We start from the raw sequence: 24,458 nt of genomic DNA on the forward strand, positions 1-24,458 counted from the left end.
GTCGCCTTATCATGTAAAAGTCACCTATGATTATAGGAATAAGAGAGCAATGTTATTTTTTCGGTGTATTCCCACTTGTCCCCGCCGGGCATATATGTATAATACCCGTTTGTCCCGGTCTCATAGGCATAGGTATACCCATTAGCGTGTGGACGGATTCAAGCTCTTTTTAACGCGCGTTGAAAAATCTCTCGTTAGTCCCCCCCTACTAACGAGAGATTTTTCAACGCGCGTTAAAATAATTCGTAACTGTAAGGGCGCTTGTATTGTACACGGCACCGCGCGGTGGCGGCGCGGCGGCGGTGCGGTGTCGACGTGTAGGCGGCACCGTGTACACGCGCCCTAACCATTGAAAAAATAATACATATTTACCTCGATATTATTTTCCATCAGAAATATTTAAATTAGCAGGTTCTAGCTAAGGTGATATAAATTAAAACAAAAGATCTAGCCACAAATATCATGGCACGTTTATTTTTCTCCACTACATGGCGACTTCTAAAAGAATCGTGACTTGTTATTTTGCATTTCACATAGTTTCTTTTTTTATTAGAGCTCTGCAAATGAGCACTAAACAATAATTTTACAATGTATATTTTTCCATAAAATTAAATAAACTCTGTATTTATTTTGATCTCAATAAATCACTATGAACTGAAAAAAAATTTAAAACACTTTGTTAGTTCGCTAATTATATTGATTGATGAGACTATAATAAAGAGTACATTTAAAAAATCACATTAAAGCATATACATAATGCTGACTACATAGACACTCTTACAGCCCCGCCTACTGTTTAGGTTGCATACTCAAAGTATAACAATAAACAATTATAAACAATAAGGATATTCATAAATCATATAATATGAAGATTTATACGAAAAAATCAATTATATTTGATAAAATATCACAAGTAGTCAGACTATAAACAAGTAAATAAATGATTCTTGTAAAGGAGGCTGTAAGAGCGATATTCGCGTGCAGTTTAATACACCACAGTTAACAAACCTAACTTAAAACTAGCCTAAAAATTTTAACAATAAGAAAACAGTTTAGTAGTTAAAAGTATTGGTCATTAAAACTCTGAAGAGCTATAACTAAATGACAAACGTACCAAAACCATCATGCCATGATGTTTGCTTAGAGACATTTTTAATAAAAATTTGGAATTAAATTATGTAAAGTACTCCAAAATTTGGTTAAGTATGGCTTAAAGCCACGTATAATTTTATTATAATATAGATGATAATTGTAAAAAACAATAGTGACTTAGAAATAGCTCTCAGTATATAAAAAAAAAGTTAAAATCCTTAGGCTGTACTCTCATAATGATTACAATGTAAGCAACGCAATAATTGGCAAAGCGGAAGTTCGCATAAATCTAATGATACAATAGAACTAAATATTATGTACCTTAGACATTATGATTACACAAGGCTCACTGTTATCTGCTCGTTAACCTACACGATCCAATGTAACTGGTCGACGGCGGGGCCGCCTCTAGACTAGGACTCGGCCTCAAGTATACATTACACTCACGGGATAGGATATGTACGATTTCAATAACCGAATGTAAAAGGGGTATACAAAACAACGGGCTCGTCCATCGCAACAACCGCTGATGGTAAAAAAATAACAAAAAATATAACGCTGCCAATATGAATTCAAGTGAGTATTCTTACGTTTCAATGTGGATTTTTTTTCTTTTTTTAAAGTAATTCAGTCTTTTCTACGTTTGAAAATAAGTAGAGGAGACGATAAAAACTATTATTACGGTTACGTAAATTGAAATGGCTCATTACTTCTCTATATATAGTAACTAACATCGGTATGTAAAATAGTTTAGCAGTGAAGGCACCAAATAATAGATCCTCTACCTTATTGCCAGACCATACAGTTTATGTTCCTTCACTGCTGTTATATTATATATGGGTCCTAGTGTCTTACGAAATATACTCCCAGTGAACAAATTCACCAGATTATGTAGATGAATGTACCTGCATTAATCGAAAAAGTCAAAAATATATTTCGTAACACAGGACCTTGCGCCAACTCCTGGAATGGCTCGGCTAGGGTGAGGTACCATAGCTCATATATGTATAGTTTTAAGAGAAAACATTAATAAAGAAAGTGAACAAATTATAACGAAAATATATTATTAATTCTAGAAAATAAAACGTGATCACCCTCGCCGCGCCACATTGAAGTTGTAACGCAATATACATTTATATATTTTATATGTACCTAAATCGCTATGTTGGTGTTTCTATTTCCATTCATATATCTATGGATAATACATGGTGTCAACACTGTGTAGCACCTAAAAGGTAGTGCTACACAATGCCGTTACAAACTATGTTTTATAATTTTCAATGGTGAGTTATAATGGTAGCTGAAAGATATATACTACTCGTAAAACTCAAGTTAGTTTGTCTAAATAATACTGTTCTCAATGGCTTGGTAAGAAACTTACTAAAAGTGTACAAGAACTTGAAGACAATTATCTGATAGTCGTAATTTAAACTTATATTTTTATTTCTGGGCAACTAAATGCATCCGTCGTATTCATATTACCGTATTTTATCTTAAAATATTGTGTACATATTTTTTATTTAAAATGATAAATGAGATATTGGCCTATTTTCTCGTGTTTTCTTTTAAATACAGAACTATCAAAATATAAAAAAATATCGAGGACTATCAAACAACATCCATATGTATATTATTATATGTACATACATCTACAAGGAAATTTTGTTTTTATACCCAAAAGTAGTCCCGCACTAAGTATTCTAATTTAAGTCGAACGATGTTTTCCTCAATCCCGACTCGTATTTTTGGTAGACGACACGTCGTTAGTCCCTATTATTTCTATCTTGGATTGTTTTCTTTCCATATCAATCAATAAATAAACCCTACCAATATTTACATTACATTTCTAACCCAGCACATGGACACACGCAACAAGATGGAAATAAAATAATGCATCTATGCAACAAGGTAAACAATAACAAGGAGAAAAATAAATCCAAATAAAACAAATAAAAAGTATGATGTCGGTACGTAACACACTAAGAGAAGGCGAGTACTCTTACAATATTCTATTTCCAATTCTACCCTGACCTGCAGACTTAACTAAACTTACTCTACCACATCATTTACAAGAAATGGCACCAATCTATCTTTGATATCAAAATGGCAAACCATAAGGAACCCCCGCAGCGGACACGGCACTGACCCGTCCCGAGTGCACGAACGTCTCGACATTTTGGAAGACTACTGCGCTATATACTATTCGTTATTACTATTATTCGACAAACGACTAAAAGAAATAAATAGTATGGGTTTTTATCGATTTTCCTTTGTGATACGGATAAGGGCATATATACTATATTATATCCTAATTGGTAAACGATAACACTCTGTGTACGACATTTTCAAGAAAATACTCTACATGAACATTCACATTGAAAATTAGTTATGTATATGAAGTTTAATCAATGGTGTTACGATGATATTGCCTAATGTCGCTATCCGCTAGAAGGCACACAAAGTTTAGTAAGAAGCTTCACAAATTATACGCTCTGTCCGCGCGAGCCCTCCGGCGCGGGCGCACTTATTGCCTACGAGTACCGGCCGCCTCCGGCGCACGGTGCACGCTGCACGCCTGCACGTGCCTGCACGGTGGGCGGCGCCACACGCATTGAACACTGAACATAACTTTACCAACCAACGCAATACGATTCAAAAATATTGCCAATTTTATGTTGCAACAGGCACTTCTCTGGATTTCTCCAATAAACATCATATTAAAGTTATTCATTTTGTGAAGCTTTCAATATTGCCTCTGAGGAATCTGCACTTTGTGGGATTATTTGTACTTCTTCATTATTATTAGTTTATATGAACTGGAACCGTCTTATGGATTACTACGGGAAGTATCATCTAGTAATTTAATCTTTTCAGTGATCAAAATACGTCTCATCGGTAACAGCTCTATAAAATTATCCGACTTCATTATACACCGACACATTCTATTTAAGTTAAAGCATCGCAATAAGATATTGTTACAATTCACTACGCCTTAAGAAGATTGTATGTATACAACAAGCGAACGGCGAACGTCAAAATTTAGAATTTCACAGTTGGAGATTTACCATTCACGATCCAAAAGTTACCACTAAGCAAATTAGAATATGAGATCAAAAATTTAGGCCTACAATCTATATGATGAGACTTTTTTTAAGTAACGATTTATGAATGCCACCACGAAGCTTATTATAATTATGTGATGGTATAGATAAATCACAGTTGTGGATATAAATCACAATGCATATCATAGGCGGTACCGCTACTGACTACTCGCTACTCTCGTCCTATTGTGATGTCCACCAGTGGCGGCCTCGGGCCCCGGTGGCCGAGCCCGACGCTCCTGCCTCGCGACGCTCCGCGCGTCACGCCCGACGAACTCAACAGTAGCTAAATAAACTCCTAGCAAATAAACAATCCGTGCCTGGTCCATGCCCACAATCCAGACGGAAACAACCGCTCTCCTCGATATTGATGACTTTTATATTTATTCTTATTCTGTTAATAGCTGCTCTTGTTGATGGCTGCCACATAACTTTATTGCACTCAGGCTGCTTACAGATCAACCGAGAGCTGAAACAATAAACATCAATTAATGATACAAGTTTAGAAAGTTTCTGCTAATTCAAAATATTATATGGACGATGGAAATGGCAAGATCCTCTATAAAATCGATCTTTAAAAATATCTGCAGAAAAATACTTAATGTTACAAAATAAGTGTTACCTATTGTGGCGATCAGTCTGCCAGGTGCATCTGACCCGACATCTGGGGCTGCGGAGTGGGGGTGTGCGGCGGAGGCGGCGAAGCTAAATACAGACAATTTCAACATTATTTGAAGTATATATTTATATAAGAGTGTTGATTAAATAAAGGACATAAAGCTTTAACACGAACCAAGATATTTCAATTGTAGGTGCAATTTAATTAAATTTCAGGCAGGTAAACTATAACATACCTAAGTATAAAAAGACAAGAACTCATGCCGTCATGCCCTTATGATAACAGCTCTATGTTTTGCAGTTATTTCTCAGTACAGGACCTATCCTGTACTGAGAAAAGGGAATTTTGCTTGTACTGATTTTTTTTCTTATTCTAGTATTATAACCCCAAAAAGACGGCATAGTATTGACAAGTATAAAACCTGTTTGCGTGGCTATTGATGGCGCTGACAAGCCACCATTTTCAGTGGTCTGTTCGGTTCACATGTTTCAAGCTGAAGCAAAACATATTAAACAATAAAGCGAAAGAATACTTACATATCGACGCGATAGACTGTGGCGACATAGCAGACATCTTGCTCGTATCTTGCATAGAAACTTGCGTTCCTTGCGATGTCATATAACGATTCACCATAGGAACAAAGCTAAAAGATAAATTTGACATTATTGTTTTATAAAAATATATATACATATCAGTTAAACGGTATGGTCTTAGCTTCATAAACAGCGTAACACACCCTGTATATAAGGGTCGGTCCATAACTGAGCCCATACGTAGAGAACGAATTTGAAGTAGCGATCTCTATATTATTATAGATATGACTGGTATAATTTATTATTTCTTCTACACACAATAATAATGTAACTTATTGGAACAAAACAGTAAAATACTTTTTTGGAAGCTTTTGTAAATATTGGGCAAATATTATGATGATGATAATAAATAAAAACATAATTGTTAATTTTTGAAATAGTTTATTTTTTAATATTTCTTCTGCACAATGCACAGTAAAAAAAAAATATTACGACTCAAAGAAATGAAAAATGAAAATAATATTGCACTAGTCATATGCATATTAATATCGAGATCGCTACTTCAAATCCGCTGTCTACTCATAAGTTTAGCATATTAGCACTGTACCTTAAGTCACAAACGCCGGGCGAATCAACAAAATTGCTATTATTCGAGTTGTTGGTGTTGGTCGCGACGTTGTTGATGGTTCCGATGCTGTTGGCCGACACATTGCTGTGGTTGTCGCGGTGCACGCGATTGTGATGTCTGCGAACGAGAGAATAAAGACCAAATTACAGCAAGCACGCAGCACACCGGCTGCGTGTTTGCTGCTTGCGTGTGCGCACGTGCACGTCACGCACACGCAAGCCGGTGTGCACAGGCCTTAATTCTTAGCAATTTAGGTAGAAGATATCTGACAACGTTTAATTTAAGCTATTACTCGTAGTTTACTTCCAAATAAGTAATTCGGCATTTCAAATAACTATTTTAGTCACATCAAATAATATGGGATTCTGGGTGTGATAACCCCAATGTTTCTTTTTTGCTTTTGGAAGATAACAAATAAGTGCCATGTAGAGTTGACAAACAACTAATGATAATGAAGGCCGTTTAAAATGTTTAACTTCGAAATAATTGATACATTTATCAAGTATGAAGCACTCAATGTTTGTCATTAATGTGTCTTCTGATAGTGACGTTTTATTTAAGCTGGGTCCATACAGAGCGACTTCCTCGCGCTTATGCTCGCCTTGTGTGGACTCGGCTAATGAAATAATATCTGGGAAACCCAGTTTTGCTCGGAAAAAATGTAAAAACTCAAAAATGCGCGTTTTCTAGATCAATTTTTCGCCCCCGAAAACCCTCATATAGCAAATTTTATCGAAATCGTTAGAGCAGTTTCCGAGATCCCCGAAATATATATATAAATAAATATACAAGAATTGCTCGTTTAAAGGTATACGATATATAGTTCGTTTTTTAGCATTAGAAATAACCTAAACAATCTTGATGTGTCTTATCTTATAAAGAACACATTTTAAAAATGAGTTACGGCAAATATGTAACAATTATGAATCTAATACGATCATTTATTTGATATTTATTGAAATCAAATTTTACAGCATTACAGCTAACACCAATGCACTGTAAAATCAAGTAGTAAAATTAAGTACCTAAGTAATAATAAAGCGATTAATAAGCTACCTATTACATGTTTGATTCGCAAAAACGTAAAAAATCTTTAAAAAGTTTATGACTTTCGTCGGCAAACAAGTCGGAGTCAGGTGCAAAAGATAAGAAATTATTAAGGAGTGTCCGGGAACGGACAATTGGAGAGTACTGGTGTGCATGTGCAGTCGTGTGAATGGTTCCATTATCTAGGAGGCGATGGCTATCATTTATATTCTTCTGCTTTCGATAAGTAATAGTTTTAGATTTTTAAAAAGCGTTTTTCAATTAAAAGACATGTCAAGATTGCTTACCTTCTTTCAAGTTCTTTCTAATGCTAAAAAAAACGAACTATAGGTACCGTATTAGATAGCTGTCGCGGACGAAGGTGCGGCCGCAGACGCTGCACTCGTAGCAGGAGCCTGCCGAGTGCGTGCGGATGTGCAGCGCGAACTGCGACTTGGAGGTGAACGTCATCGAGCAGCGGTCGCAGTTCAGCGGCTTGTCGGCCACGTGCGACCATCTGCCAAGATAACGGAGCAGTCGATCGTCAAACAAGATGAAAGAGAAGAGAGAAAGAAGAAATAGAGTGTAAGACCGCAATTACACTATCATATAAAATTATAAATGATTATATATATGGGACCCTTTTTAAAGGCCCTACAATTGTGATCATATACGCGTAGTTTGTTAAAATTGTTGTTGTAATAACATCATAGGCTAATTAACCGTTTCGGTGCGGATGGCACGACTGGCGTGTCATGAATATTTTTAACGTGTGGCGTATGACACGACAGGCGTGCCTTCATATTCTATGGCGTAAGGCACGCCTGTCGTGCATTGAAAAAATTGTTCGCCGCCACAGCCAAGTTTTCGAAAATGGAAGACGCAACGAACCGGTTAAATAACAACAATTTTAATAAATTTGGCGGATATGATCATAATTGTAGGATTGCTTTCAAATAGGATACATATTATGCTAGTCTTAGGGGTCATCCATTAATTACGTCACACGAATTTCTAGGTTTTTTGACCCCTCCCTCCCTCCTTGTCACACTTGGTCACATTTGGCAAACCCCTCCCCCCCTAGTGTGACGTCACATTTTTTCTACGAAATCGCCAAATAGAATTAAGTAAATACCTAAGTATTATGAATATTTTATCAAAATATTTTTGACGATATAAATATTAGTAATTTTATAACCCAAAACTGCTTAGGAAAGAAAATTAAACAAATAAAAACGATTATCGTTTTAAAAACTTGTTATTTAGATGTACAGCGAATAAAATAATTTAAATAAATTTTCGGTTACTGATGAAGTTAAAGTGACGTCACAAAGTTTGTGCCTCCCCCATGTCACATTATGTCACATTTTCTTGACCCCCTCCCTCCCCCTAAACGTGTGATGTAATTAATGGATGACCCCTTATTGCGGCCTAAGGGCTCATTTAGACGGCGCGCAAACTTACATGCGATTTTAGTTACATTGAGAACTATTGAGGTTACACCCAACCAATCAAATAATCGCACCGTATAAATGAGCCCTATCTAAGAATAAGAATAAGAGATGTTTATTAGCACAAATAATAATAACTAATAACACAAAACTAAAATTCAATTACATAAATATTAGGATGGATATATATATTATATTATTCTTATCTATAAAAATACGGGATGGACCTTTTTTTAGAGTAACAATTTTATAGGTCGTGAGATCAGCGAGTAAACTTTTTAGCATAGCTCATTCAAACACAAAAGCTGTCACGTGGACGCCACGTCACCGAAGTGTCAAAACTGAAATTTAACTTTATGCATGTGCACGTAGATGTTGCTCTGTGGTCTATGACCGATTAATCAGTCTTTGGCGTTGAGCATGTGGTGCGTATATATCGGTCATTGGCGTCCAAAAGGTTAAATCATCAAAGCTGCTCAAATGTTAGCATCGATTCTTAACAGGGTCAAATAATATTTATGACAGCTAAGAATAAAAAAAAAATTTGGATTATGATAAATTGATAATTACCTGTGTGCTGTTACGTAGCTCTTGACGGCGAACCGTTTCTGACAAATGTCACAGGCATAAGGCCGTTCCCCTAAAAACACAATAAAACAAATGACCGACAATCGAGAAGTTACAATTAAGACAATCTACAATCTAATTGAAGCACACTAATGAAAACTGATCCAGAAAAGATGTAAAAAAGCAAAAGTGAAAAGCAAAATGATGTTAGAAAGACGGCAAGATGCAATTAGACAATGATGCATTCTGAAATCAACGAAGCCAGGAAATTATAATAAATAATAATTAAAATGATGATGCAGCGAATGATATATGATTATAACAAGTTGTCGGTGCCACATCATTGGTTCCATCATGACAAAATGTACCTGTTATCGCAGTTTGCCGTCTTCGTAACTATGCGTGTATGCGCTCTGGTATCACGGTAACGGATTAACACAAACAACTCATTTCTGTAACTGAATTCAGAATAAATACTGGCTTACTTCAACAACTGGCCTCTATGCAACAATATTTATGAAGCAAATAGTGTTTACTATTTCCGCAAATAATTTAGTAGCGCTAATATACTTGTACGGTAAGTAACCAAGTGTTATTGACAATTTATGTATACCAATAACTCTAAAAGCTCGTGTGAATATGTTACCGAAACACGCGTTGTGTATTCTGAATGGTGTTTATAGCATTTTCTACCGTTCTGTGATAAAATACATGCCATTTATTGAACTCCAACACACAAAATAAACTCACTCTCAAGTTAGAAGGCCAAACCTGAACTAACCAAACAAAACTGAGTAATGGGCTGTCTGGGCTAGCGTTTCGAAAACGACATCATCTGTGGCGAGTAATTTCATGAACCCAATGATAGAACCCCCTCAACCGGCAATTTCAAATTTTAAAAAGTATTTTCCAGATATCTAAGAATTTTGCAACAATTATGGAAGAGTTCTCCTGCTAGCTGTTGGGGACAGTGTATATTGTATAAGGTCGCTTCTCTACATATCATGTGTTTACGATCACGATAGTATTTCACTATGAATCTCGATAGCAGCCCGAATTGAATCCCGATCGTGTGGTCAGCGTCGCTTATAAGTTATAACAGATGTCGCACTCGTAAGGTTTCTCACCCTTATGATCGAAGTACGGCTTGAAAGTGAACGCGACTCCATGCACTACTGATTATTTGCTCAACAGTTCCATATACACATTGCTTGCGGGTGTTGTGTAACAAAATCATGCAAGAATTGAGCGGATGTCACGCCTAATAATGAAGAGAAGCGACTTGGGACCCAATTTTAGATACCATCAAAGACATTTTAATAGATTCCCTCGATTTAATTTTAGCCACCATGTTTAAATGAACTAGTTTTGTGACATGATAGACTATAAATTTGTCGATCTCGAAGGCACCCAGAGCGGCTACCGCAAAAACCGAAATTCGCAAATTGCGGGGATTTTTCTCTTTTACTCCAATGAAGGCGTAATTAGAGTGACAGAGAAAAATGCCCGCAAACTGCGAACTTCGATTTTCGCGGTTATAGCCCAGAGCCGGGCCCCTAATCATGTGACGTCATACCGGTGTGAATTCGCTTGTGAATGTTGAGCGTCGATTTCTGCGTGAAGCGCTTGTAACAGACATCGCACTCAAACGGCCTCTCGCCGGTGTGAGTCCGCATGTGTATCTCCAAGTACGGCTTGCAAGTGAACGCGGCCGGACACTCCATGCACTGATACGGCCGACCTTGCACTAACCATCATTAAATGTTAGCATAGACTAAGGAATGATAAGACGCACACAGTGGAGTAATATACAGTTGGCAATATCGGCATGCTCTTGAAAGCCAAAATAGATGGCGCTGCACGCCGCATATGCGGCAACTAGGTTGCAATGAGCTAATTTTGTCAATCCAGTTCCCGTAAATAAAGACGGACAGCACCATAGAGTTGAGCTGTCAAACCCCGACTACAATATATGCCTCCACTTTGTGTGTCTTATTATTCCTATAGCTAAATTAGATTAGCGCCCGAATGTTTCACACGAGACACACCTTGACATGTTCAGGGTTAAGTATGTGGCACCGACAATTACAATTCATAATTTAGAAGGTAAATAGAATGTGATGATTTCGAGAATGATTCAATGAATAGAGAAGCCAGAAAAATATCACGTTGTCTGAGTGGCGCGAATTGATCTAAAATATAATTACTTTTACACCAGCAAGGGCAGGCGAGATGGACCGCCTAGTTTTGTAACATTGACAAAAAACTATTCACAGAGTTATATCGCCATCTTACTAGCCGGAGTAAAAGAAATCCTTAAGACTATTTGTGCACTACCTTGCCAAGTAATTATATAATTGAATATTATGTTCCCAGGTATTGAAACACCTGGGACGAAAACATGTAAATAGAAGAATTATGTTTAGAATCAGTATGAAATGGCTGTCATACTGCACAAGTATTCTGAACGCTGATTACTGGACGCGCTTCTTCAGCTATTTATTTTACTTATCTTAAAGTATGATTCCTATATTGTTATATCACCAATATATTTATAGGTATCCTTAATATCATTTTTGCACTACTAGACTGAACAACTAGACGCATAATATGAAAATCGTACTTAATCCCTTAATATCTACGTTCTAACCTAAGTAATTGCAATTCGTGCCACCAAGATAACGGAATTAAATACTACATTTGAGTAAAATGTACATATAACAAGTATGAATGAAATAATGGTAGGTATAATGGAACCGAACATACCTGTGTGCGTTCGTTTATGTATATTGAGTGTGGACTTTTGCGCGAATCTCTTGAGGCAAACATCGCACTGATAAGGCCTTTCGCCTGTGTGCGTGCGATTATGGATCTCCAGGTACTGCTTGCAAGTGAAGGCGGCCGGGCATTGTAGGCACTGGAAGGGCCGGCCCTGTACTGTAAATTTAAAATTCGTTAGTTAAAATTTAGCGCGGAAGCCTACCATCCCCAAAAGTAACCCACATCGTTCATTCATCCCTAAGAAGGACTTGCTCCCGGTACTAATTTTGCATGGCCGGTACCGAGACTCGCGATTTTTGTGTACAAAAGCAGTCCCGGGAGCAGAGCCCTATTCCTATGCAAGTATGTCAGTACCTGAGTGGGTCCGCTTGTGGATGTTGAGGCTGGACTTCTGCGTGAAGCGCTTGAGGCAGATGTCGCACTGATAGGGCCGCTCGCCGGTGTGCGTGCGCGTGTGAATCTCCAGGTACTGCTTGCACGTGAAGGCGGCGGGACACGACAGGCACTGGAACGGTCTGCCCTGGACTGGTGCCCAACATAGATATTATAGCAGCGGCCAGGCGGCAAGGACGCTAGGCGCCCTCGCGCTACGGAGATCGCGGCGCCGGCGCGGACTGGTCGCCGCTCGCCGCTAACTCCGCTCCAAATCTTTACGAGCCGCGAGACACGTTTATATTCGATAACACACAAGCACGACAAATAAAATAAGAGAGATTTGGAGGAGAGGCAGAGTGTGAGTGGAGAGAGACATTGGGCGGGCGGAGGGCCAGTCCGGCCCGGCTGCCGGCTGTACCCACCTGTGTGCGTCCTCTTATGTATATTGAGGCTGGACTTCTGCGTGAAGCGCTTGAGACAGGCGTCGCACTGATAGGGCCGCTCGCCTGTGTGCGTGCGCAAGTGAATGTCCAGGTAGGGGCGGCGGGCGAAGGCCGCCGGGCAAAGCCCGCACGTGTAAGGGCGCCCTTGCACTGCGCCCAGTGCACACACAAAAGCGAGTAACGCACGTCGCCGACGCCAGGCCGAAGCCGCGCGAGCCGATCCCCGCCCAATCGATCACCGGCCGAACGGCAGCGGTGACTGTACCCCAATTTTGAACCCCTTTTGGAGACGGTATAAATACCGACGCGCATGTGCGTCATTGCGGCGATTGCATTACCGCTTTTGTGAAAGAATTAATATTCATGAAGAAATGATGAAATACAAAAAATGATATCTCTAAAATCACCGATATGCATGTATAATGAGAGCGGATGGCCGGCATTAATAAAACATGATAGGAGGAAATGAATGGTGAGTGCAGAAGAACGTAAAGCGCGCGGCGAGGAGGTTAACGATGTCGAGATGTTAGTCGGAAGCAACGAGTTCGGAAGCTTGAGTGGGAACGTAAAACAACGGGTTAGGCGGGCAACGGAAAAATAAGAACGAAGCATGATTCTAGATGCTGAATTTTGACATGGATGAACTCGTCTCTGATCGAGCTAACGCGTTAATATGTATGTGGGCTACTAACCCGTATGTATTTTTTCGTGCAAATTGAGCGCGCACTTCTGCGTGAAGGACTTGAGGCAGACGGTGCACTGGAACGGCCGCTCCCCTGCGTGACCGACGCGACGCGGGACGCGGGGGGACAGAGAAACAAAACAAAACCACGATGGACAAATAATACCGTGCGATAGTAGGCCGGCCCGGACCCCACCACCTCCCACCGGTCGGCTCTTTACTATACTCTGCACTACCATGAGGGAATTATAAAGCACTTTATTTGTCCATCAGACATCTCTCTCTCCTACTTTTAACTTAACGAAAATCCTCACAACGTACACATGCTTTACTTAATACCGTTTGTGAATAGTTTTTGAGCGTGTGTTACCACCTAGTTACGTTTTGAGGATTACTAAGAGACGCTATTAAATTTACCCCGATTCTAACGAACAAAAAAATATGTCAACTGGGCAGCCCTTAAAAACTATTCACAAAACGTGGGTGTCAAAGCCACAACAGCAAAGTCTGAGTTTTCAGAAGGCAATAATGGGATTGTGGCTTAGAAACCGAATGCAAATAAAAATTGTAATGTCAAGGGACCCACCAGTGTGTATACGCTTATGAGTGCCCAGGCTCGACTTCTGCGTGAACCTCTTGTCGCAAATGTCGCATTGATACGGGCGCACCTTGTTGATCAGCGATTGTATGTGCTCCTCTAGAAATACCAACAAAATTCAGCTACAACAACCGTCGGCGCACCACAATAATAGTGCCTGATAACGTGAGCTAATAACAAATGCATTGTCTACTTAAGGATTTTAGGGCAAAATGCCTACCAGTATGTATTTTCCCATGTCGGCCCAGGCTGGACTTCTGAGTGAAGCGCATAAAACAGATGTGGCACTGGTACGGCCGCACTTTCTCTAACAGGGCTCGTCTGTGCTCCTCTATAAGGTATACGATTTTCGATATAGCAACGCTGTTCCCTCTCAAACAATTAATGAATACACCTAGCGCGTTAACAGTCAAGGTTTGCTCATTCACACACATTCAGGGGGAGGTAGGCTACGCGTTAGTAAAACCGGTCTGCCTCTAATAGCGACACGCACAAGTTGGCAGGAGGAATAAGGGACCCACCGGTATGAATTTTTCCGTGCCGGCCCAAACTCGATTTCTGCGTGAATCTGAGATAGCAGACGCCGCATTGGTAGGGCCGTTCCTTGGCCAGCAGCGCGCGTCTGTGTTCCTCTGAACGAAATCGTACAAGTGAGAATAGTGACTTTACGGACTAAGGGGCAAAGTTACTATGAGCTTGGGAGGGTTAAGGAGAAGAACCCACCCGTGTGTATTTTCTTGTGGCGGTTGAGGCTGGAGCTCTGCGTGAACCTGACGCCACAGAGCTCACACTTGTAGGGCCGCTCCTTCACCATCAAGGCGCGCATGTGCTCATCTAGAACCCCAACACACGCGCTCACTACATGTCGAGGACAACCAACGGCCGGACCCCATTTTATGAAGCTAAGTTACCATTTTTCAAGCCTAAACCGGCAACACTGGTCGACAGACCTCTTGTTATTTTATGCCTGTAAATAAGTAACTTGTAGCTTTATAAAACATGCCCCTGGCGTTGCCAGTCCTCCACCTCCCCCTGTTTGCCTCTCAATGCCTTCCTCACGCCCTGATTTATTTGTGTACTCAACACAACTCAAAAACTATTCACAATGTATGTTAAGCATATGTATTGTCAACTACTCCATGATGGAACTGTGTGTCGCACCAGTGTTGTTTTTGTTTGGATCTATAACTATATAATCTGATAGGAATAGATAAGTATCATAATATGTAAATAGGTATGGTATACGTATCTATCTAGCTCCATCCAAAGGCCGCGGTTAAAATTTACTAGAGAACTCGATTTTGTTCAATTCAAGAGACTAAAGATCCTGATCTGTAACGTACACCTTGTACAACTTTGGTATACACAATCTAATATAAAAGACAATAGATATATTTAAATCTCGATCACATCTTTTGATCCCTTATCAATGAGAAAATTGAGTGAATGTCCTATCCAAAATGTCTGGATCGAGCGCAAACCGTTTCGTATTTGTTATATTGAATTGGACCTCATACAGTTTTACCATTAGTAAAGAACATAATAAAAGTACCAATTAACTCGCGCAAACCTGACATACAAGCAATACAATACAAAAAAACTCAATAAACAGTATACTTATACAAATTTTAAAATAATATCTGTAATAATCACAAACGTCGCAATTCCAAAAACTTTAGCCAATATTTCAAAAATAAATAGTAAAAAGACAATACATATAAAATATTCAATACATCAGGGCGTCAAAACAGGACAATAAGCAAATGTACTATAGGACTTGGCCAATACGAAAAGATGTATAAAAGAAAAACTAAAAAATATTTAATTTCAGTCGCGGAAACAGGAGGAGGTTTACTTGAATGAAAATATAAAAATTCAATAAGTGACTCATTGATATTTATTTTGGAACAATCCCCTCATGGTACAATCAACAAGGGAGCTACTTTTCTCTCTACTATAATGTAACTTCCATATAAAGAGGTATTGCTCCCTAAACCTCCCTCCAAAAACGTCTTATTAAAATTAACTTGTGTCTTTGGACAAATTAAACCCTACTCGATATAACTCTTGCCTCTCGTACCAATAAATTCTCATATCAACTTGGGTATTTTTGGAAAAATAAATTAAGAAATAATATGGAAATTACATTAAAATTGGACATCGGTAAGATGGTACATGAATAACAACTTCTGTTATTTGTAAGCCATTCATGTAGCATTATCTAGTCAATCATTGCAGCAACAAAGAACAGAGATAACAAGACAATTAGTATTTATTATAATAAAATTATAGCAAATCTGTTCATTGTGAAGAAAAGCATGCTTAATTGTTCAATACTGTACTTTTTGCGATGCTACCACCTATATATTTGAACAAAGTTAGCACGCTAATGTTTATCGTCGACGACACACATTCGTCTCTTTCTAGCAAGAATGATATGTCATAGGCTGCCACCAAATAATTTGTCGAAAAATATAGAAACGTGGATGACCTTGATGACAAGGCAATGATTTTAGCTCTCAACCTCATGTACTTAACGTTCGTCGCAAGGAACAAAACAATAATTAACAATGAAATTTTCCGGTTTTGTATATAGCCTGCCGAGCGTACTTTTAGGACGCAAACGGAATTATACGAAACGTTGTCGACGATAGAAACCAGCGTACTGTGGCAGCACGGCATAAAGTAAGCACAGACGTTCGAGTAGACGCTATTATCACTCAAAAGCGTAACGCGAGCGGCGATATTGCCCACTTAAACACGCGTCGACTTACCGGTGTGGACGCGCTTGTGCGTGTTGAGGCTGGACTTCTGTGTGAAGCGTTTGAGGCACAGATCGCACTGGAAGGGCCTCTCGCCGGTGTGCGTACGCATGTGGACTTCCAAGTACGGTTTGCGGCAGAAAGCTGCGTCGCAAACCTACGCCGTTCAAACAGATAGAATGGTTGACATAAAATGATACTAGAAAAGCATTAACTAAAGAGAGCAGTGGGTTTAATGGTACAATAAACCTGTGCCTTTGTCTTATCACATTCAGTGCCGAAAACCCGACTATCGGGTATTTTATGATTTCGTTCTTTGGCTGGGCGACTCGATAGTCGGGATCGTGGTACTACAGCTTATATGACTAAATTATTGGGGCCTGGCCCGGATGTCTTGTATAGGGTGGCAATAAACCATAGGAAGGTATGTTTAACCTAGTAAAATTATTATATATTCACAAAAAAAAACACTTACCGTGCACTGAAAAGGCTTGTTTCCGGAATGAAGCTTCATATGAACGTAATAAGATGAAGCGGACGAGAGTACCTTCCCGCAAACCTGTAAAAGGACAATTAGAGTTATATCCGGCTCGAAGGACCATATGTCCGTTATTATTGGAGTAGGTATATTCCGTTTTCAATTAGGAACCTCACCATGGACCATGGGCCATGGTGTTGGGGAAAGATTTTTTTCGAATCCGCAGTATAAAAGGAGCATAAAGAGAAAACTGTCCATAGTAACTTAGTAAGTACCTAATTCTTGAGTAATTGGCAAGTCTTCCGTGTATAAAACCACGGGAACTGACACAAAAATCTTACACAGTATTTGATAGCAGGTAAGTTTGTTTATATAAAAAAATAAGTAGGTAAGACAATTTCTCACCTTACAGGCTTGCGGTTTTGATCGTGGTGTTGTTTGACCTCCATTTGATACTTCCATTTTTGTCTGAACTGAACCCATATCGACGCCCAAGCCCTGTGAATAAGATAGTAATATATATGTAAGTGTGTGGCGCCGAGTGGTCCACACAAAACTATTTCGACGAGATGGTCACGACCCTCAGCATTGAGGAAACCGACGCGAGGAGGGAGGATATATCTTAAATATATGTATATGAATAGGCTCGTAAAAAGATTATACTCTTGAGAAGAAAATAAGCTACTTTATTTTTTGGAAGGGGTGGATTTGAATTTTGAACTTACTCGGGAACTGAGGGGAAATTACAGACCTATTACAAGGCGATTAAATCGCGAGCACATATATTCAGACATAAGGCTTGTTTAATTAACTAAGTTTTTGGCAAAAATTTCATTTTTGGTACAAGCTTTTATCGCTGACTGTACTTTTCTTACGACAGACAACTAATACACATCGAGACAATTCTAAAAACCTCTAACACAATAAGGTTACGTTGTTTCATCACAGAGTTCCTATGGCCACCTCCGGTCTCCATGATAAGATCAGCTCAGATGACACCATAATATTGCATTGTCACCCGACTTACGTATGTATGCAAAATTTCAGCTCAATCGGAAACGGGGAAGTAGATCAAATTTAACTTGCAAGATTTGATTACACACAGACAGACAGACAACGGGCAGGTGAAAGTAAATAAAAGCGTGTAAAAAGGGAGACATTGTTGATACGTTACCTGCGAGCATTGGCGACCATCCATATCCATTTCGACGCCTTCATCATCCATTCCTTTAAAGCTTAGCTGCAAATTTAAAAATAAAACGTTGACATACATCTCATATGATATTATACAATTTACAACAGATCATAATGGACTTAATTCAGGAGTCGGCAAATTATGGATTGCGTGATAGAGCTAAATCAAAATAACTCTGCAACGATTTTGACAGCACAGAAAGTAGTAAAATGTTAGTTTAATATATTAGCTTTTTTTACTTTCCAAAAGGGCCCCAAATTCTTATGTGCCTAAGGGCCCCAGTATAGTTTAAGACGGCCCTGCAGCCCTTTATAACATTCAAACCTTGAAACAATATTCACACGGGACTTAGGCCACAGACTCGACACAAGCGGTGCGCGGCGCGTCGAGCGGTAAATCAAAACTTCTCTTAGAAAACTTTGCCGACCCCAGGCCTAGAATAACAAGGTATCTAACCTCTAACGAAAAGGTACTAACCTCACTAACCTCGTCATCCTGCTGTAAATCTTGCTGGTGTTGTTGGTCCATCAGGTCCTGCTGATGTTGTACTTGCTGTTGTACTATGAGGCTGTCCTTGGAGTCTTCGGGGTGGTGCTGGTTCATGTTGATGATGGCGTGCGAGTCGGAGCGGACGATCGTGGGCGGGCCGGAGTGGACGTGGGCGTGGGATGTGTAGAAGCTGGGGAACAAGCTGACTTATGTTTATATTTCTTCATTCAATTAAGCGTTTCACTAGAGTATCGCGTACAAACGCTGCTTTTTTAATACTTTTAATAATTAAGGTTAAGAGAAGTTTTTTTGAAAAGTCGTCCCGCTTTTATTAAATCTGGAAAAGAAAGTTGAAATAGTGAAAGCACCTGGCCGCTCCAGGTGCTCTTGCTAGAGACTACCATAATGGGACTTGTACCTACCACCATACCATAATAAGGCAGAGACCGAAACCCTGGTTGCCCTGTGCCGGAGCATTCCGCCATTAGAGAAGATATTATGGTGGTGTAGGGTTGTAGACTAACCTCATGGGCTCAGCCTTGATATGCTGTTCGAACTTGGATATAGTGGCAGGTGTAAGAGACTACCATGATGGGACTTGTTCAGCTGTTCAAACATGTGGCAAGAAGGCAGAGTCCGAAACATGGATGCCCTGTGCTCCAGCACTCTGCTATTACAGAAGATATTATGGTGGTGTAGAGTTGTAGACTAACCTCATGGGCTCAGCCTTGATCTGCTGTTCGAACATGGATATAGTGGCGAGGAGGTCGCCGGGGGGCGGCACGGGCACGCCCACGCCCCGTGCCACGCCCCCGACGCCCACGCCCCAGTGTGCCGGGAAACTAATGGTGCCGCCGGTGCACCCCCATTCTTAACTGCTGCCACCTGCGAAAAAATATTGCCAATTAATGCATTTTTTCAAAAACTCTGTTCTTCTGTTTATTTTAATCCTTGCAACTGTAGTTGTAATTAGCGTATGATTTACTAAAACTACAGGGGACAACCTGGAATCCATATTCATTTGGATATATACCCTTACTTCCAGCATTCCTAGCTTCAATCAGATTAAGACTGTCTAAAATTCTAAATAGATCCAGATTAGAATCCCTATTAGTAGGATTTTTTTACAATATAAAGCAATACATTTTGTATGAGTGCATCAACATCAAATACAATACGCACTCAGAAGGACTGCCGAGATTTTAACAATATAGCTTTCTATTATATTAATTTTATGTACGATTTCTGTATACTAAATGTATGGAACGGTCTTTAAGTACATATTTGCCGCTCGCCGCCCCGCCAGTCGCGTGCGTTCAGTTCGCGACCTTATGACAGTAATTTTAATATTTTGTTCTGTTGATACTTGTGAATGGATTTTTTGTAAGACAATTTATGAGTTCCTAACATCATGTTAGATGTGTAATTTTATGAGACTTTTAGGTAAGACCAAGGCAAATGAGACCAAGATAAATAATCTGTGGATATAAGAACATAGCATTGACACGAGTGCACCAATATTACAAAATGTTACCACTGTTAAGCTAGTCATAAGAAATATTACAAAATTAAATATCAACGGAACTATCTGATGGATCTTGTGATCCGATTCAGCTTGGTCTACTACAGGCTCTTTATCTGAAGGTCCTCTTTTGTCTAAACAAATATCAACTTTGGACAACTTAAACAAAACCAAAGCATTGAGTAAAGTGATTCCAAATAATTGTTCAAATGTCCATGCCCACATTAAAAATATATCAAGTGTTTTTAAAACCTATTGGAACTATTATGAATGTGCCAACATAGTTACAGGACCACACAATATTTGTCATCAGCCTTACAGTGAATATATAAAGGTCTATTAGTTTTTTTATGACCTTTAACCAACCTTCCTTCCTTTCTTCCTTTGATTTAAATCGCAAGAATTTCCAAACACCAGAAAAATATCCTTAAAATTTATAATAAACCTAAGGGTTGTTCAAGTTGCTTTAAAAATCACTCTGTATGATATGACAGTTGTGTTACCCCAATATTTTCAACCAATATGTAAATTTAATACAAAATTTCTTAGACGGGTGAATAAATTTACCAAATCTAATTGTCACCTGGGATAGGTATGCATAAGTGCAATAATTAAACTTGAAATCTCATTAAAATGTATGAGATATTGTATTAGAATAAGGTAGGAAACCAATTCAATATTACTTCCTAATTAGTTATTGCACTAATGTTTTCTGCGGCAGAAAAACAGCAACAAAGCTCTTAAACACTCCGGACCTCTAGAAGTCTAGAGACTGATGCATTCTAATCAAATATGAAAACAGATAATAAAAATAAAAATTTTGCAAAAAAACTATTTTATTAAATCATAAACAGGATCACAAACAATTTTTTCACAAAAAATTTTACTTATTTTGAAGTTTTTGAACCAATGATTAAAAAATTACATTTACCTAATACATTTTTATGACAATTACAGAATAACAGATTAGAATTCAAGTATGCTTCATATTACAACAAGTAAATACATAATTTTATTCAATAAGTAAAATGTCATTTAATTAGTCTGATTAGAATACATTCTCAATATTCTAATAATAGATAAGTTAATAATCACGTTCAATATTCCACTTATAGTCAAGTTACTAAGTAGAATATTATTAGTTACGTATTGTAAATAAATTGGTAGGTATAACAAAATATATAAAAAAGAACTAAAACTACCTATTGAACTAAATGACAAAAACACAACATAAATTAATACAATATAATTGTTAACATTGAGTAACAGGCATTAAGGTTACATTAACCGAACAGTTCATGCAGAAGGGCCAATGACCAGCATAGTTAAAGCTCTAAATACCTACTGTCGCAACCTACAGTCTAGACTTTGCTACGGGTATACATATACATTTACTAATAGGTATGTAGAACGGCAGTGTATAAATGTACATATCATATAATACAGTTCACAACGCGCGCTTATCTACTCCATATACATACATCAGTGAGTTAGAAATGTTTATGAAACAGTAAACAAAAACATTTGCTATAAAAGCAAGAGTATAAATTGTTTTTAGGCAAAAATTAAATGGCGGAAGCTCACCGACCGTCTGTCTCCACCCAGCCTCCCCCCCGGCCATCAATAAAATGGCCAATTCGTTATTGAATTTTGTCCCTAACTTTCAGGCAGAAGCTGCGCGATGCCGCCGGTTGTTATGCGACTTGTTAATTTCATACCGCTACTACTCAATGTAAACAATACAAGTTTATAACGCAATAATCCCTACTATTTTATAGAAAGTTATGTCATATCGTAATTTAAAGCACACAAGATACATTCAAATGATCGTTAATAATCAGTAAACATAAACACCGCACACGATTAAAAGGTTCTTTATTGAAAATACATCAACCTTTCGTATAGCGAAGGGAATGAGATACAAATTTATTATTATTCCTTTTTTATGCAAAATGGTAAGGTCTGATTTGTGTCTATCTATAAATTTATTCATTATATATATGGCAAAAGTAAGATTCTACTCACATAAGTATAGAAACACCTATATACAGTTGCGTGTATAGAAACACATAAATTACAGCACTAATTACACAATTTTGTTAAGATTGGCCATTCGAATTATGTTTTTCTTTAGACACCGATATAAAATGGCTGCTACCTCATTGTTCTGCGCGTTCGTTCGTGCGCATAGAAGCCGTGAACGCTTGGGGACGACTTCTCCGCCAATTAAAATTATGGCGCGAAATTTAAGGCGCCATTAAATTGATTTTAATGTCCATGTTATATGAACAAATTTATCCTTGCAAACCGGTAGCTCAACGTTACAGTTATATAACAAAATAAGTAAACTGTAACGAAAACGATCAGAAACATTGGGAGATATAGGGTAATTGTGTCTGTTTGCCGTCCAGTGCCTGTTTCCGTCCACTTGGCGGAGTTGCTACAAAGAATTGCGGAAAATTTGAATAGAAACAAGCCTTCTCACACATGTTTGGATTTGTTGCAATCCATAATGTCTAAGCAATATTTTTACCAAAATAAAAGTGTTATTTGACAAATAGCGGCTTAAATAAAAATTATGTAAGTGGCGGCATTGCACCCAAAGCCTGAAAACGTCATTTTGCAAGAAAAAGAAAGTGTTGGCGGCAAATGTTCACGGTAAGTTTATTAATTAATTTAGCTATTTTAAGTTACGTTATTGGCCCATACTGCAACTTAAAAGTATAATAAACGCAATTTTAAGTGTTTTTTATAGTTTTTTCATAATAATCTTTGATAAATTTAGTGGACGAATACTGACATACTAATTTTGAAAAATATTTAGTTTCCGACCACACGGACGGTAACTGGAACAGCTAGGTGAGTATTTGTTATGGTCGTTTTACTTCAAAAGACTTATAAACTACTATATATTTTCTCTTAAAATGATGTTTCTTGCTTATAAGATTATACATTTTAGTTTTCGTCCACGATTTTGTCACTGTTGCTTGATTAAAATCATATTTAAAATACGTGGTCGAAAACTAAAAATAGCTTTAAATATTGTTTCAGTTTCCGTCCATGTACCTACTATGAGTGGTGTAGACGAGATTTATTATTACATGATTACAGAGGGCGAAAATAGCAATTCGTGGATGAGTTTCGATTTTGTTCGACGAAATGAAAGAATTGAACTGAGTCCGACAATGAGACGATTCCACGAATTGCTATTCCCACCGGAGCATAGTGCTTTGCTCCAAATATGCGAGGAAATAAGTTTAAATAGGCAATTAATTATTTAAGCATCAAGCATTACTCGAATCTTAATATAAAAAATGTCAAATACCTACGATTTTCCCTCCTTAATATTAAAAAAAAAAATAAAGCAATTTTAAGAACGCGTATCCAGACTAGTCAATTTTTTGCCAATCTGATTAAATTGCCCGATCGAATCAGGACGTGCGGACGCAAACGACAATTTGGCTCGCCGAATTCAACCGCCGATAATGCCCGATATTACCGATAAAATGAGATGCAAGAATACTATATAATTTGTGACGCCAGTATCTTCGTTCTGGGGTATTTTTTCAATTTAGAGGGCTCTAATATTACCATAAATCTAAAATTGGTGATTAAATTGGAGATTGACGCCAATTTCATTCCTGATCAAATAGGTCGATTTTATCATCCCGTCTGGATACCGCTTGTTTCGCAAACCAGTTAACCTTAAGCCCGCTCCACACTCGTGCGCGAATCGCGGCGCGAAGCCGCGAACGCAAGCGTGGAGTCGAGATCACAGATCTGCGAAATCGACTCCACACTCGCATTCGTGGCTCCGCACCGCAACTCGCGCACGAGTGTGGAGCGGGCTTTAAAATAATTGAAATGTCTATGATTATTAAGCAGTATTTACACGATGTTACAAAATAGTCCTGCAAGAACGAGACATATAATTGTCTCCCTACCTCGCTCTATATCCTACAGCATGAACTGATAGCTGTACCAGGCCGTGTGGATGCTGGTTTAATAAGTATCTGTTTTTCGCTCTCACTTAAGCCCCGCATTCACACTCCTACCTTGTAGGCCGCCTCGTAGTCCGCCTCGTTGGGTAGGATTGTGTATGGGGGTTGCAGACTA

General features: G+C 38.5%; 1 protein-coding gene across 22 annotated transcripts; it reads right to left on the bottom strand.

Moving 5' to 3' along the window:
* Positions 1 to 448: 448 nt before the first annotated feature.
* Positions 449 to 22,533, bottom strand: LOC134672452 (zinc finger protein ZFP2-like). Of its 22 annotated transcripts, none has more exons than XM_063530352.1 (23): positions 22,368 to 22,533; positions 19,534 to 19,705; positions 18,809 to 19,010; positions 18,311 to 18,376; positions 17,542 to 17,634; positions 17,134 to 17,217; positions 16,671 to 16,815; positions 14,620 to 14,730; positions 14,418 to 14,528; positions 14,117 to 14,227; positions 13,885 to 13,995; positions 13,309 to 13,392; positions 12,596 to 12,679; positions 12,153 to 12,323; positions 11,784 to 11,954; positions 10,594 to 10,764; positions 9,021 to 9,090; positions 7,355 to 7,516; positions 5,953 to 6,090; positions 5,349 to 5,455; positions 4,816 to 4,898; positions 3,674 to 4,662; positions 449 to 3,640 (listed from the first exon to the last, which is right to left on the bottom strand). In XM_063530352.1, the coding sequence occupies exons 2-21, from the start codon at positions 19,566 to 19,568 to the stop codon at positions 4,828 to 4,830; spliced, it is 2,298 nt and encodes a 765-aa protein (XP_063386422.1). In that variant the 5' UTR covers positions 19,569 to 19,705; positions 22,368 to 22,533; the 3' UTR covers positions 449 to 3,640; positions 3,674 to 4,662; positions 4,816 to 4,827. The 22 variants fall into 22 exon arrangements, with proteins under 22 accessions (XP_063386422.1, XP_063386421.1, XP_063386420.1 ...); XM_063530351.1 differs by having other exon boundaries at positions 18,818 to 19,022; XM_063530350.1 differs by having other exon boundaries at positions 18,809 to 19,022.
* Between the last annotated feature and the right edge of the window lie 1,925 nt (positions 22,534 to 24,458).

This window comes from Cydia fagiglandana, chromosome 17, assembly GCF_963556715.1.
Source record: "Cydia fagiglandana chromosome 17, ilCydFagi1.1, whole genome shotgun sequence".
NCBI classification, from domain to species: domain Eukaryota; kingdom Metazoa; phylum Arthropoda; class Insecta; order Lepidoptera; family Tortricidae; genus Cydia; species Cydia fagiglandana.

Coding starts and splice junctions, on each gene's coding strand:
- LOC134672452 (XM_063530350.1), bottom strand. CDS start 19,568: ATGTTCGAACAGCAGATCAAGGCTGAGCCCATGAG. Junction 17,218..17,541: donor CAAAACCGCAAGCCTGTAAG/GTGAGAAATTGT, acceptor GTCCTTTTACAG/GTTTGCGGGAAGGTACTCTC. Junction 10,765..11,783: donor ACATAAACGAACGCACACAG/GTATGTTCGGTT, acceptor AATGATGGTTAG/TGCAAGGTCGGCCGTATCAG.